The 13,408-nt window shown below is 33.9% G+C and overlaps 2 protein-coding genes across 2 annotated transcripts in view; both read right to left on the reverse strand.

The window, feature by feature from the left end:
• Positions 1 to 13,408, reverse strand: part of LOC134851282 (uncharacterized) — a 534,247-nt gene that overhangs the window by 280,732 nt on the left and 240,107 nt on the right. The window lies entirely within an intron of this gene.
• LOC134857126 (potassium channel subfamily K member 2-like) overlaps positions 1 to 13,408 on the reverse strand; it is a 61,634-nt gene that overhangs the window by 4,728 nt on the left and 43,498 nt on the right. The window contains exons 3-4 of the mRNA XM_063873499.1: positions 11,016 to 11,142; positions 434 to 610 (exon numbers count right to left, since the gene is read on the reverse strand). Coding sequence (XP_063729569.1) covers positions 434 to 610; positions 11,016 to 11,142 — 304 coding nt within the window. The remainder of the gene's footprint in view (positions 1 to 433; positions 611 to 11,015; positions 11,143 to 13,408) is intronic.

Consider the following 13,408-nt stretch of genomic DNA (forward strand, 5'->3'; position numbering starts at 1 on the left):
CGAAAAAAATCCTAGATCCGCCGCTGCTTTTGATATAGATAGGCGCCAAGTTACACTCTTACACGTTGTGGTTCACTTAACCGTTTTTAATTAACCTTCAAATAATTTTTTTGGGTATTAAAGTTTTTTTGGCATTAAATTTCGGGAAATTAATAAACTTTGACGAGAAAGAGGCTGTTTTAATCATGCCAATCATACTGCATGTTAAAATTTATTTCATTCTAAACTTCAGAGAAATTGATCCTTAGTACCAAATGGGCTAGTATCAAGGCTATTGCCGAGAAAGAGAGGGTTCAAATGGGGTTTTGGTAGAGCTCGATTGATTCGAAAAGGCTGACCTAAACAAAGCAAACAAAACAAATTTTTCAAAAAACCGCCCCTCATCTTGTAAAAAAACTCCCGAGCAGCAGACAAATGGATAGTATAAACTAACTGCTTCTCTTGGACGATGACTCATGCACTCCCAGGGTGCACCTGCACTTGTAGAACATGAAGCTGAAGAGGGTGCTGAGTTGGCTGCAGCAGTAGAGGAAGAGGGGGATGCCCACTATGGTGTAGAGGATGGTCAGGGCACGCGTGCTGTCCATGGTCGGGTAGATGTTTCCGTACCCTAGAAGCAAAACAGCGTCTCACTTCCTCAAATGTGCTCTGTATATTAAAAAGCAATTCAGCGTTTGGACAGTTGAGTGTCTGTAGTTAAATACAAAATCAGTTAAGCACTTGAACAGTTGTTGGTGTCAACACGTGTTTGATCGAGTTAAATTAAAAGTCAGCTCCTAAATTTTGTGGCTTGTTGATAAAAAACACTACAATTAAAAATATCGTTAGTTAAAAAAAATTTTGTTTAAGAAAAATGTATAACTAATATATATGACTATTATAACTATATTATAAAGTTTATGCAATAACACCATTTTTTCGCTTGTGCCGGTGTCGAGAATAGTTTGTTATTATACTTAAGTTTGATTTATTAACGAAAACCCTACGTGTGCCGGATATGGTCTAATTTTTTTGAATTTGCTCAAATAGTTATGGAGAAAGGGAGCAAAAAGGGTCAAACATAGCCAAAAGACAGTTGCAAAAGTGCCAATGAATACAAGTACACAGAAAAAATACACAGTTTGTAATAAAAAAGATGGCCTTAAAGCTCACTGAGTTTCTAGAACAATTTATGATTGACACTTGTTACACGAATTTTACATAATTTGAGAAAACTGTACCAAACTGTACCAAAAGGTGATTTTTTTTCGCTGGGAAACTTTTCTTCCATTTTCGACACTAGAAGTCATTTCTGTTTTTCTTGACGTTTTCAGTTTTGGTGTTTGATAGTAGAGTTTGCTTTCCTTTTAAAAACGAAATGAGCTGAAGGGGAAAAGAAATCCACACTCAAACAGCCAAAAACTGTTTTTAAATGAGCCTGAACAAATTTTAGGATTTTACAAAACAAATTGCAAAAAAAATCATCGCAACATATATATGAGTCTGGACTACGTTCATCGACTCTTAAAAACTGTAAGTCAGTGATTTCCACATTTTCTTTGCAGTTTCATTTCATTAGATGGCTAGAATTTAACTTGCACCCCATCGTTTTTCCCAGCACCGAGAGTTTTTGATAATTCTTCATTATGCAGCTACAAAAGCAATGATTCTAAATAAAAAGTCAAAAATCAATTGATGAAATTTGCAAAAAAAAATGTGGAGTTAATTGAAAGCAATAACTACTGAACAGCCGATTCAAAAAGGCTGTCTTTTTGCATTGTATCAAAAATCTGAAACTCGGCAAATCATGGTTAAGAAATAAATTAATTAAAAATCAGTGAATTTACAATTTTTTGGCTTTTGTTTCAAATTAGGTCGTTAGAATAGTAATTTGCTTTGTTGGCGCGAATTTAATTTGTTTTTTAGTTCGGCTCAAATTTTCAAAAAACTGACGTTGCTAACACCTCCTTAAGCATTGAAATGTAGGGTTACGTAGTAGTATTTAGACAACCGCGTATTCAGACTCGACAGTAAGTAGACAAATACTGTATTAACCAATCAGAATCGAGACAAGGACGAAATGAATAACTAATTATTTTCTATTTCATAAATTTGTTTTCTCATCTCGATTCTGATTGGTTAATATGGCATTTGTCTGCTTACTGACGAGTATGAATACGCGGTTGTCTAAATACAGACGGCACTCCGAAAGGTAGATAGTTATTAATCTCTAATATGGTAGTAAGTTTTCAATAAGCTCAAAAATGGTTGAAAGACGATCATGGTGTTTATTAACCACAGGAATACAAATAAAGAAAGACGATCATGGTGTTTATTAACCACAGGAATAAAGCATTTTCCGACACTGAGTTAAGCTCAGATATTAAACTTATGTAGTTAAAGCAAAAATGGAAATTTGGGCATTAATTAACCCCTAATCTTAAATATATGTCCACCTGGTTGTCATAACCAGCAATTTTTGTTACATTTTTTTGATAGAAAATAGAAAAGATTTGAATTAGAATCAAATCAAAATGAAATATCGTAGAAAAGGAAAATTAAACAGACAATTTGCAAACTGTTTAATAATCAAAAAGATAAATTTATTAGTTTCTCTTTGGTTTTAATCCTCTGCATCAATCCATGTTCACATCTTTAGTACAGAAAGTCATCCTGAACTTTATGAAGCAAAAATTTAACGTAAACAATCTTAAGGATGATGCGGTCAAATTTTCAAAGTGTTGCTTCTGAAAATTTGTTGTTTTAAGGGTTTAAATGCCTGCGTGTTGTGGATTCTAAACTACCGAATTAGTAATGTGGCCAAAATTTTGAGGAGTGAATCATAAGAGTCTCAAAGACTGCATACAGCCACCAACAATCGATTGCGTTGGTTAAAAGAAATTGGTACCATGGGTATTGAAAGGCTACAAAAAGCCACCAACATATGCTGGCATAAATCTGCGGCGGGTCGGGTCGAAAAACTATGTTCGCCCATTTTAAGATCATGAAAAATTGTAGCAACATACTCAATTTGTTGAAAAATGAGAGATAATTTTTCCCTTTTTGATGAACATCTTCTAGTTTGCATTTGTAACTTGAAAACTATAAGGCTTAATAATTAATGTCATCGGTCCCTACTTGGGCCCTAAGAGAAAACTGATGGTGCAAATTAACTTCGCAGAATGAGTTTGTTACAATTTTACATTGGCTAGTTCTTTCATCAAAGGTTTCACTCTATTAATTCTCGTTATTGTACGTAGGGTAATTTGACATTCCCTTAAGTGTAATACTGAATTTTCAGTTAATAAAACCGCCTGAAAATGAAATTATTATAGACTCGTAAGACTTTATTGTTTTAAAATCCTGGCCTTTTGCAATTATTTTGCAAATATTTTGATATCGAAAAACTTTTTTGTCTGAGCCATTGGGTTCCGATCTCTCTATCTTTATTTGATTTTGAGGATGGCCCAAAATTGTTAGCGTACTTGACTGTTTTCGATCTCGGTTAAGAATTAGATCCGTGTTCATGCATTTTGGCATATCCTTTTGGGTGTCATACAGAACTGCTATTCATTGTAGTATATTTGTAGTATAATACTCGTAATCTTATTTTTTAGTAAGAATAAATTAGATTTACTGCTCAGTATACAAAACGTTAGGTAAACTTCACAAACTTAAAGCGTTATAAAAGCTTTTATGAAAACTTCACATTTATAATTATTTTGAAGCAGGAAGAAATGGGTTCATTTTAAATATATGTTTTCAAACGTTTGGCCTATTACACCTTTGTTTATATCTACTTTTGATTCTCTGGTATTTTTTAGTACGATAGGCATTGACTTAATTTCATTCCTACAAAAAGCGTTTTTTGCGTTAAAGCCTTTTTGTTCTAAGGACTTATCAATTCTAAACGATGTTCCTACTTTGAAAACTATGCTTGCTGGAGAAATTGAAATTACCCGGGATGATTTTAGTGCAAAAGTTATTTTTTTATCAAGAAGTACATTTTGATAAAAGCTTAGATATGGATAACTTTTGCTTCTTATAATACTGATAGGAACTGTTATATCTGGGTATTTTTTTAATTCTAAGTTCAAATTTGGAAAGTTTATTGATTTAAGGTTGTGAGAAATGAAATTCATTCCTAATATATTTAGATCGCATCCGTTCTCGGCTGAAATCCATGCTTTGATTTTTACCGGATTATCAGTGTTTTTACCAAAAGTTGAGTCAAAATTAGTATAACCTATAAGTTTAAGTTTTTCTCCATTAACAGCAACTGTGTTTGATCTAGATTTATTCAGCTGTAGAGGTTGTATTTTACAATATTGTTCATAACTGTCAAAATTAATAAGCGAACATGTTGCTCCGGTGTCCAGTAGAAATTGGGCTTCCAGACCGTTATTTTTATTTTTGTCTCCGACGGGATGTTGGTATAAGTTAATGTATAATTGTATTTTTGGTTCAGACGGAGACTGATCTAGTTTAAATCAACAAGTTCACACTCATTATTGGTATAGTCTCCTAAAATGTCACCATCACTAAAGTTGTGGATCTGGTAATGTGAATGATAATCGTTATTTTCGTTGAAGGGTTCTTTACTGTTCGACCTGTCACGCGATTGAGAACTTTCATTGTAGTTTGACAAATGCCTGAATTCATGTTGGGGATTTATGTCATTGAAATTGTTGTCTACCCTTGACCTACTCTTGCTGTAGTTATGGTAACTTCGGTTTGAATTCTCTCTTAATTGAAGCGAGTCATAATTTTGCTCCTTTTGATCGTTATATTTAAAGCAATGTCTTATCGTATGGCCTGACATGCAACACCAGTTGCAAAACATTGGGTTGTTTTGTTGGTTTCTATGCTCATGTGGATTATAAGCTGCGTTTATTTTATGATCCTTCATTAGTCCTGTTAACTGTTTAAGTTGATCCTTTATTCCCTCTATTTCTAATTTATTATCTATGCTATTGGATGCTGTTCCAATAAACTCACTACTTGTTGCAAAACTTAAGTCTTTTGTAGCATTATGATCTTTTAATTGTTGCCAAGTTGCAGGTGAATTCTCAATTAGGAATTGATGCGCCTTTTGTTTCAAGCCTGGCGGGCTTAAGCCGCGTACAAAGAATTCCATTTTCTTTGCTGTTCTTTGATCATCATTAAAAACTGGATTAGGCCATCCACGGTCTACTGCGGTGCTTAATCTATGTATGCAGCTTTTAATGAATTCATCAGGTTGTCTTGTTATGTTTTCTGCTTCTATTCGTCTCCTATACTTATCCTTATCATCAGTGAATCTATCTATGAATTGATCTCTTATCTCATTCCAAGGTAAGTTTGCTGCTAATCCCTGATACCATTGAGCGGCTGGACCTCTTAATATGGAACCAAATAAGGCTCTTTGTCTGTTATCATATGCGTCTTGTTCGTCACCTGCGTCTCCTGGTCTAGTGCCAAGGGAAAATGCTATCTTTTTCTCTACTATATCAAGAAAATCTCTTGCATCTTCATTCGGATCTAAGCCGGTAAACTTTTCGAGAGCTAAATCTGGGTATGCTACTACGTTTACCATCTTTGTTTAATTCACTCAATGCTTTGTTAACAATATATAAAGTGTTTGGATGTGTTGTATACTGATCAATTGTACGGACTGAAATAGTTGTATTTAAGTTACAATGAAGTTTGCTGAATTCAATGAAGACAAATTTTTGTTAGATAGATCAATAGTGCTATGGGACTGCTTAAGCTTTTTTAAGATAGAAGTTATCTCTGGGGTATTGCTGCTGGAGAGAATGGTTAATTCGTGAATATTTTTGTGTGGGTGTTTGGACAAAATTGTGATTTGATCTTTTTGGATATTGGTGATATACCAAATTATTTTTGTGGATTTATTTTTTAATTTTAGTTTTAAATTAAATGCTGTTGTATTTACTTGTAAAAAAGTTGACATAGCATTTTACATCATTTTAGGGACAAATATTTATTTAGGAAATGATAAACAATATAAAGAATATTTAAATTTTTCTAATGAATTTGGAATGAACTTGTTATGTTTTTAAATTTTGTTAAGGAAAAATTTGTGTTTTTAATAAAAAATGATTAGTATGCGAGTATTTTTGTGCTTGGGTATATGATGATATCAAAAAGCAATCGGGAGTGAAGCAATTATTTGTTCTTGCGGTATATAAATTATATTATTTGGTATTTTTATTTGCTGAAGAATTGTGTCAATTTCTGGAGTATATCGTCAAAAAAAGACGTATAATTCGTGTTTATTGTCGTTAGGGTGTTTTGCTAGTATACTAATATGATCTTTTTCAGTGTTAGTGATATACCATATGATGTTAGAGACTTTATTTCCTAATTTGAGTTTTAAATTTATTGTACTGACGTCAATTTTAAAATGTGTTGACATTAATTTTTACGATGCTTGTTTTCTTTTTCTTAAGCTAAGTTGTACTATTGGATTAGTATGTCTTTGAGTAATGAAAACCTCCTAAGAATTATTGAATATTAAGAAAGGTTATTAATAATGAAATAAGAAAATAAAAAAAATTTTGGAAAAAAAATTTCTAAAATTTTTTCGAAGTTTTTCAAGTTTTTATTCGCTGAAACGTTAACTGAAACCTGAAACTTTCTTCAAGATAAGTTTAATTGATGCTTTTGGTATGGTTAACAATATAACTATATGCCTTTTTGGGCTATTATTGGCTCAAAACTTATTTTTTTTGTTAAAGTTTTTACAAAAATTTTTGACTGAAACAATAATCTGAAACCTGAAACTATGGTAGCTGAAATTGAGTTTTTTTTTAATCTTAAAATTGTCTAGAAGCTTTAGTATACCTAGTTTATGCTTTATCTTGCAAAAAAAATCGAGAAAACCGAATCTTTTAATATCTTAAACTTAGTTTTTGAAATCTCAAACTTAAACTCTTATAAACTCTCTCAAACTCGATGCATGAAAATAAAAAGTTGGTTTTTGATAGCTGGTCTAGTGTAAATTAGAATTTGGAACAGGTTTACAACTTCAAAATCAAAAATTTGTTTGCGGAAACCGAAGTTTTTGGGGCTGAAACTATGATTTCTAGAACTGAAACTATGGTTTGACCACTTGGTTTTAGAGTTTTGAGATTGAAAATTTAGGTTGGTCTCTCTAATATATTTCTTTTCCAGCAATAAAATTGCCAAAAAGATGGAAATTTTAGCCTAAAACGACGATTTTAGTTTTCTGAAACTATAAGTTTGAGGGCTCAAACTAACACCTTCCAGAAGTTTTTTGAGTTTAAAAATTGGTTAGTGCATTAAGGATTCCTTTTATCTTTCAATATTTCACAAAATATTCACTTGGGAAGCAAGATTTTTGGGTCTGAAACCAAAAACACTAATTCTGAAACGTACGTTTCAGCCTTAGGAACCAAATTTTAAAATTGGTTTGGTGGGTTTTAACACCGTTAGTTTTCTCTAGAAAGTCAAAATTCGGCGTTCCGAGCTCAATTTTGAGACCAAAAACTCAATTTTTGTGTTCTGAAACCTGAAACTAACAAAAACTTACCATTTAAGACCAGGTTTTTGACTTATGGTATCCAAATTTGGGTTTGACTAGTTCAACTTTTGCTGTTTTACCCGAATCCGTTTACAGAAACTTAAAATTTTGACCGGAAACGTTTGACCCTATAACTGAAACCTAGACTGAAACCAAAAATTTTGGCTGGTAAAAATCAATTTTTTTTTGCTTAGGCTATCATATGAAAATTAGTTTATCAATATAAAGTGGATGTGTCAGTGTTTTAGACTTAGTTTTTGTTGTGAAACCTGATATTTATGTGCTGAAACTAAAACTTGGTGTTTGGTGTTATGTGGTTAAGGTTTAAGATTGGTTTTAGTGTGTATTCTTATTGTTTGTTAGGTGTATATTTAAACTGTGTCATAAAAAACCATTGCTTTATAAAAAAAACACCCAAATCCGTTCCTTCCTTCGTGGTTTTTGTTGTTTTCTTCCTTAGTTTCAGTAATTGGTAGCTTTACTGATGGATGATTTAGGTTTAAACTATGTTAAGGTGGATAGAATTAAAATTAGTTTAAGAAAAAATGAGGATAAGCCTCGAGAAATGATGAAGGATTAGAATAAATAGCAACAAGCGTGGATGGTTTGAGATAATGTGACGAAGAATTCAATTTATCATACAATTTAGGGTACTCTTAGATCGCACATATGACCACTTAACCCCCTCGAAAAAATAAATGAAGATATTTAATAACTTTTTGAGCACTTTAGTTTAATACAGAATTTCGTTAATTTTAGTGATGATAACTTTAAACTGAAGTATCGGCATAAATTTAGTGGATTACTGGACAAAACGTCTATATCTTACTAGTGGACTTAGGCAGAAAACAATTCTTTCAGAAATTTTATATATTATTATAATAATAGATATTAGTTAAGGACATGAGCTAATGTCAGTTAGAAAGCCGTATAATAGACCTCGAGGTGGAGGAATATCGTGGGCGACTGCTAGCGCAGGGGATACTTATCGCAAGAACCCTACTAGGAATATCTGTCAAGTAGAAGACAATGAAATTGTGTTTCTATCGAAAGATACCCATTGTCTCTGGCTTTTTGAGGTTGGAAACTAATCTGACAAATACTCACAGATCCTAATATTAACAATTTTTTTTGAATTTTAAAAGCTGTTTCGAGTTTGTTGGAAAAGGAATTTCTTAAGGAGTAGTTATCTGCTGCTGTCGCACCAGTTTTACTAAGCGTTCATCGCTGGTTGAATGCTTATTAATTTTATCCTAAGTTATAAGTCTCACCTTAAATCGTCAAATTGTCTTGTAGAGTAGAAACAATAGTTAGAAAAGGTATGAATTAATTCGTTGGTTTAATACAAAGCACTGGGTAATTCGATTATATAAGCGAATCGAACAGCTTAAAGAAATATACCTATGAGGGGAGGTTTAGTTAATCTTATTTTGTTCATCAATATTTTATCTTCTTACTAAGGTCGATGACTGAGTAGTATTTCTTGGGTTGCCCTTGATTTTGTCCACTTCGGCACTTCTGGTTTGGTTGTCAGTATCGTCTTGCCGTAGTCCTTTGGGTATTTGTAGTCCAGACTTCCTCAGGTGTGGTTATCTCGAGTATTTCGATTTATAATTTTATCGATCTTAAATTGAGAATTTATTCTCTATTTTATTTGTGAAAAAAGACTAGTTTAATTTTACTGTAAAAGTAGAAAAGAAAAATTATTTATTTTTTGAAAAGGTCTAACTGAAAATATCTAACTTGCTGCTTACTGAGCAAAATGAAACACTGAAGATTTCCGGCCAGTCCTTTTGCTCGTAAGCATAAACCGGCGGCTGATTCAATCTTTAATTATTCAGGTTTCACCTGCTCCTTTGTTCTCCCTTTTTTATAGGGAATTTTCAACTAGTTTTTATTTGATTTTGTCAAATCAAATATCTTTAACTTATTAGTCCCTTTTGATAAAAACCGCAGCCTTCAGTTTGTCTGATTAAAAATTCATATTACTCTCTCTGATGCATCATATTGCAGGTGCATCTCTGCTTAATCAAAGCAAGGAGAATTTCAGTGCAGCCGGCAAGACTGCTAAATATTTATCCAGTTTGTTTCAAGTTAAGTTAAAAGGGACGTTTTAATAATCGCCACCCTTTTAAAATATTGAGCATGAAAAAATGAGAAAAATTGGACAAGTATTTAAAAAGGAGTGGATTTTCAAAACAAGATTTTATAGTCCTAATAAGAGTAAATCAGTCAGTATCTGATTTAGTGAAAAGAGGCTTTAATTTAGAATTGGGTCGTTAAACAAACAACTAAGACAATGGTCCTTTGTCTGTGTAGTATTTCTCAATACTACATTTTTGTCTTAAAATTTCCTGCAGATAAAGATGACTTAAATCAAAGTTTTTAGATCAAATTCGCAACCTTCCACCCGTCCCCCATACATGCTAAGAAAAGATCTTCCACACCAGCGTTCAGTACAAATGAAATCTACTAATCGCTGCGTATAAAATTCTTCATTCTGATCGGCTGAAAGTTTGAATTCAGAACTAAGTTAATGTCATTCCGCGATCACCCCTAAACGGCTTTGGGTTGGGGAAGAGGATGCTAACTTGGCCAACAATTTCATAGTTTTTTGGAACGGCTCTGCTTGCGCGTTTCTTGTTCCCTTGGTTGTAAAATCCGACAATAACAGCTACTACTTCTCAATTTCAACGCATATTCCAATTTTTAAAACTTTGATTGTCTTGATGGTACAAATTTGGCCGAATGCATTTTATGTAATGGAACCATTATACGAAATGAACGCTCATACAGCCTTCTCTGTTTGATCGGTCAAAAAAATTAACGGTATCAACGGCCTTCCGCATCAAAAGCCTGAAGTTTTTGGCTCAAAATTACGTATAAACTTCGCTACAGTTTTGTTTGAACTAAGTTTTTTGATTTAAGAAGGCCCAAAAAATTGTTCAAAGTGTTTTTAACTTGGGAACTTGGCAATTTTTTTGGTGTCCCCGTTTTGGTTGTTTGATGTTGCATTGTTGGTAGAAAAAAAAGAGCTCTTTAATTTTTTTTTTGCGTTCAAACTATTCGCCTTTATTTTGACAATTTTGGTTAGTTTTTGTGCAACTGGACTAGATGAGATAAGAAACCCCCCTCCCCCTCCCCAGAGCAGTCTTGCTGAATTCGCTACCTCTTTATGCGCAAAAAAGACGTCTCCGCGTTATTAGTTCGGAACAAGAAACTTATTCGAAGGTTTTTTTGAGCAAGGACAATTTGGCTCAAGAATCAAACTATATTGGTAGCATTAATTTTCCGTTAACTTCATCAAAAAATTACATCAGTAAACATAAACAGATGCTTACTGATGAAGGTTTTTTCGAGAAAGCAAACGAAAAAATTCTGACTGCAGCTGAGCGGACTGTTTCTGTAGCCAAATTGTCGGTGCTCAAAATAAAACCCCTTGAATATATTTTTTTGTTTGATCTTTTAAAACTTTTAGTGGTTGGCTTACCTATGGTTGTGACGGTAGTGATGCAAAAGTAGATAGCTCCGGCTAGATCCCATGAAGTAATCAAGTCTCTGCTCTCTGGCTGTACGTCGAACTGGTCATAGCCAAACTGCTTCAATAAGGCGTCCATCTGAAACAAATAAAGACTCAAGCAACGCTCGTATTGGATGTTAAGGGTGATATATTACAATGGTGGGAGGTTCAAGTTAAATACTAGATCGCTTTTTTGTTATACTCCTGGGTTGACCTCCATTGATAAAAATGCAAATTATACAATTCCATAAACAAATTCTCTATGAAAAATTAGTAGTCATACAAATTTCATACATTTTGCTAAATTTTCAAAGAACGTTTTTTTGTTGTGGCATAAAAGCCGGTGTGCCGTTATAGATAAAAAAAAGAAAAACCTTAGGTCAAAAAAATCAAATCATACATTTTCCATATAAGGAAATTGTATGACTAGCAATTTTCTGATTGCAACAACAATTTTTTTTCTAGAAGTAGTTCATATTGTCCCAAAAAGAGTAAGACGAATTTTATCATTAAACGAAGCAAACATGTTCCAGAAATGTTTTGCAAGCAACATTTAATTTTTTTGTGTATATAACGAAATCCTGGATACACAAGAGTTCAATTTTTTCCGTTTCTTGGGATAACTTATTTCTTTTGAGTTGCATGTTTATGTATGCCTTGATCAAAGCCTTATGAATTAAAATTTCAATATTTAATTTAAAAAATCGACTTTGAAAATTTTTGTGAAAATTTAAAAAGTTGATACTTTCAGTATATCATTTGCGTAAGACATCTCTGTAACAATTCAGTTCTTTGCCAGTGCCTTCGAAATGCAAGACATTCAAACCTTCGGTTACTCTAATTTTGAGTGAAACAGAGATCTTTGTACGAACACAACCAAAAAAATTTGAGCAAAATTAAGGTCGAAACAAAAATTAGAATTTAGGGTTGAAACATAATTGTTGGTCCTAAATTTTCCCTAATTTACTAATCTAATTTTTCCTAATTTACTAATTTACTATTCTACTAGAAAATCACAGATCTTCTTTGCAGTTTTCTTTACTTATGGAACTGCATGAAAAATGTATGACTAGCATTTTGGTCAAACAGTGGTCCCAGGCTTCGAACACTGCTTACAACTTTGTGGTATTCCTATGCTATGGGTGTTAGTTAGTAATAAAACAGAAGAGTAATAAATTGTAATTTAACTCTTTGTGAAACTTGGTTTTTGTTTAGAGATCATGTTTATTTTTTCATATGTCTCTTCAGATAGCAAATGTCCAAATGACTATTGCGTTCGGCCTGCATGAATGGCCTTGAATAATAACAACAAAACATAACAGAAAATTAATACCACTTATTCTCCAAGGTTACTGTGGCAACAGTACTACACAGTACCACATTCCCCTGAGGACAACAAAATTTTATATAATACCTTATAAAATTTTATAATCAATATATTAGTTTGTATCTCAGTTTACTAAGTTGTTTAGTGTTTGACTTAGTTTCCTTTGTTATTTTTCTTTACTTCGGCTTTGTTTCTCGCAGCGTTCCACGACCCAGAAACGTCCAACGATGTAGCCCCAAATTTCCGTTTGAATAGGTGTCTCTCTAATAGGTTGAACGTGTTGTTTTCCAGCGTTGTTTCTTTGTTGTTGAGATTTAAATTCGCTAATCTCATTCTGTAGGCCTCTAGTGCTGCCAAATTTAGCTCCATGACGTCGTCTTCACCACTAATAAGTTTGACCGAATGGGATACTGGGCTACCATATCTCTTTGGCCCCTGGTTCTTCGTTTGCCTATTCTTCTTCTTTTGTCATTTACGCCCCGTGGGGGGCCTTGATTCCCAGTTTCCAGGACATGTGCTCCAGTGTCTTGAAATGTTGTTTTTTGTCACCCAAGTACCGCATTCTTCGCATTGGATTCTGGCTCTCGTTCCGGCGAATCGTCCTGTGATAATGGTGTTGGTTACTTCTGGGGCTGTCGGGTGTTCTCCTCGACAGGTCCTCCGGTGTCTTGCCATGTTGCTCAACGACAGGGACCTCTGACACTTCGGACAGAACCCACCCTGCCCTCCTTGGCACGCCTTGAAGTGGTTTGTCAGAGCAGCCTGGTCCGAAAAACTGTCGTTGCACTTTGGACACTTGAAGTCCACTGACTCCCTTCTGTGTGCTTTTCTCTCGTGATTCGTCCGTCCTCCTTTTGTTGCGCACATCTTGTCGCATCCGTCCCAGCGGCAAGGCCAACCGCTGTCACTTATTCTCTCTCTATTCCATTGTGAGCGGGCCGGTTTTTCCGTTCCTCTGTGCCAGTTGCACATTTGCGTCTCCCAGTTTTTGAGGAACGTCCTGCGATCTGTAACGGTCTTCTTCCATCGTTTCCGG

This window comes from Symsagittifera roscoffensis, chromosome 1 (assembly GCF_963678635.1).
Source record: "Symsagittifera roscoffensis chromosome 1, txSymRosc1.1, whole genome shotgun sequence".
NCBI lineage: Eukaryota > Metazoa > Xenacoelomorpha > Acoela > Convolutidae > Symsagittifera > Symsagittifera roscoffensis.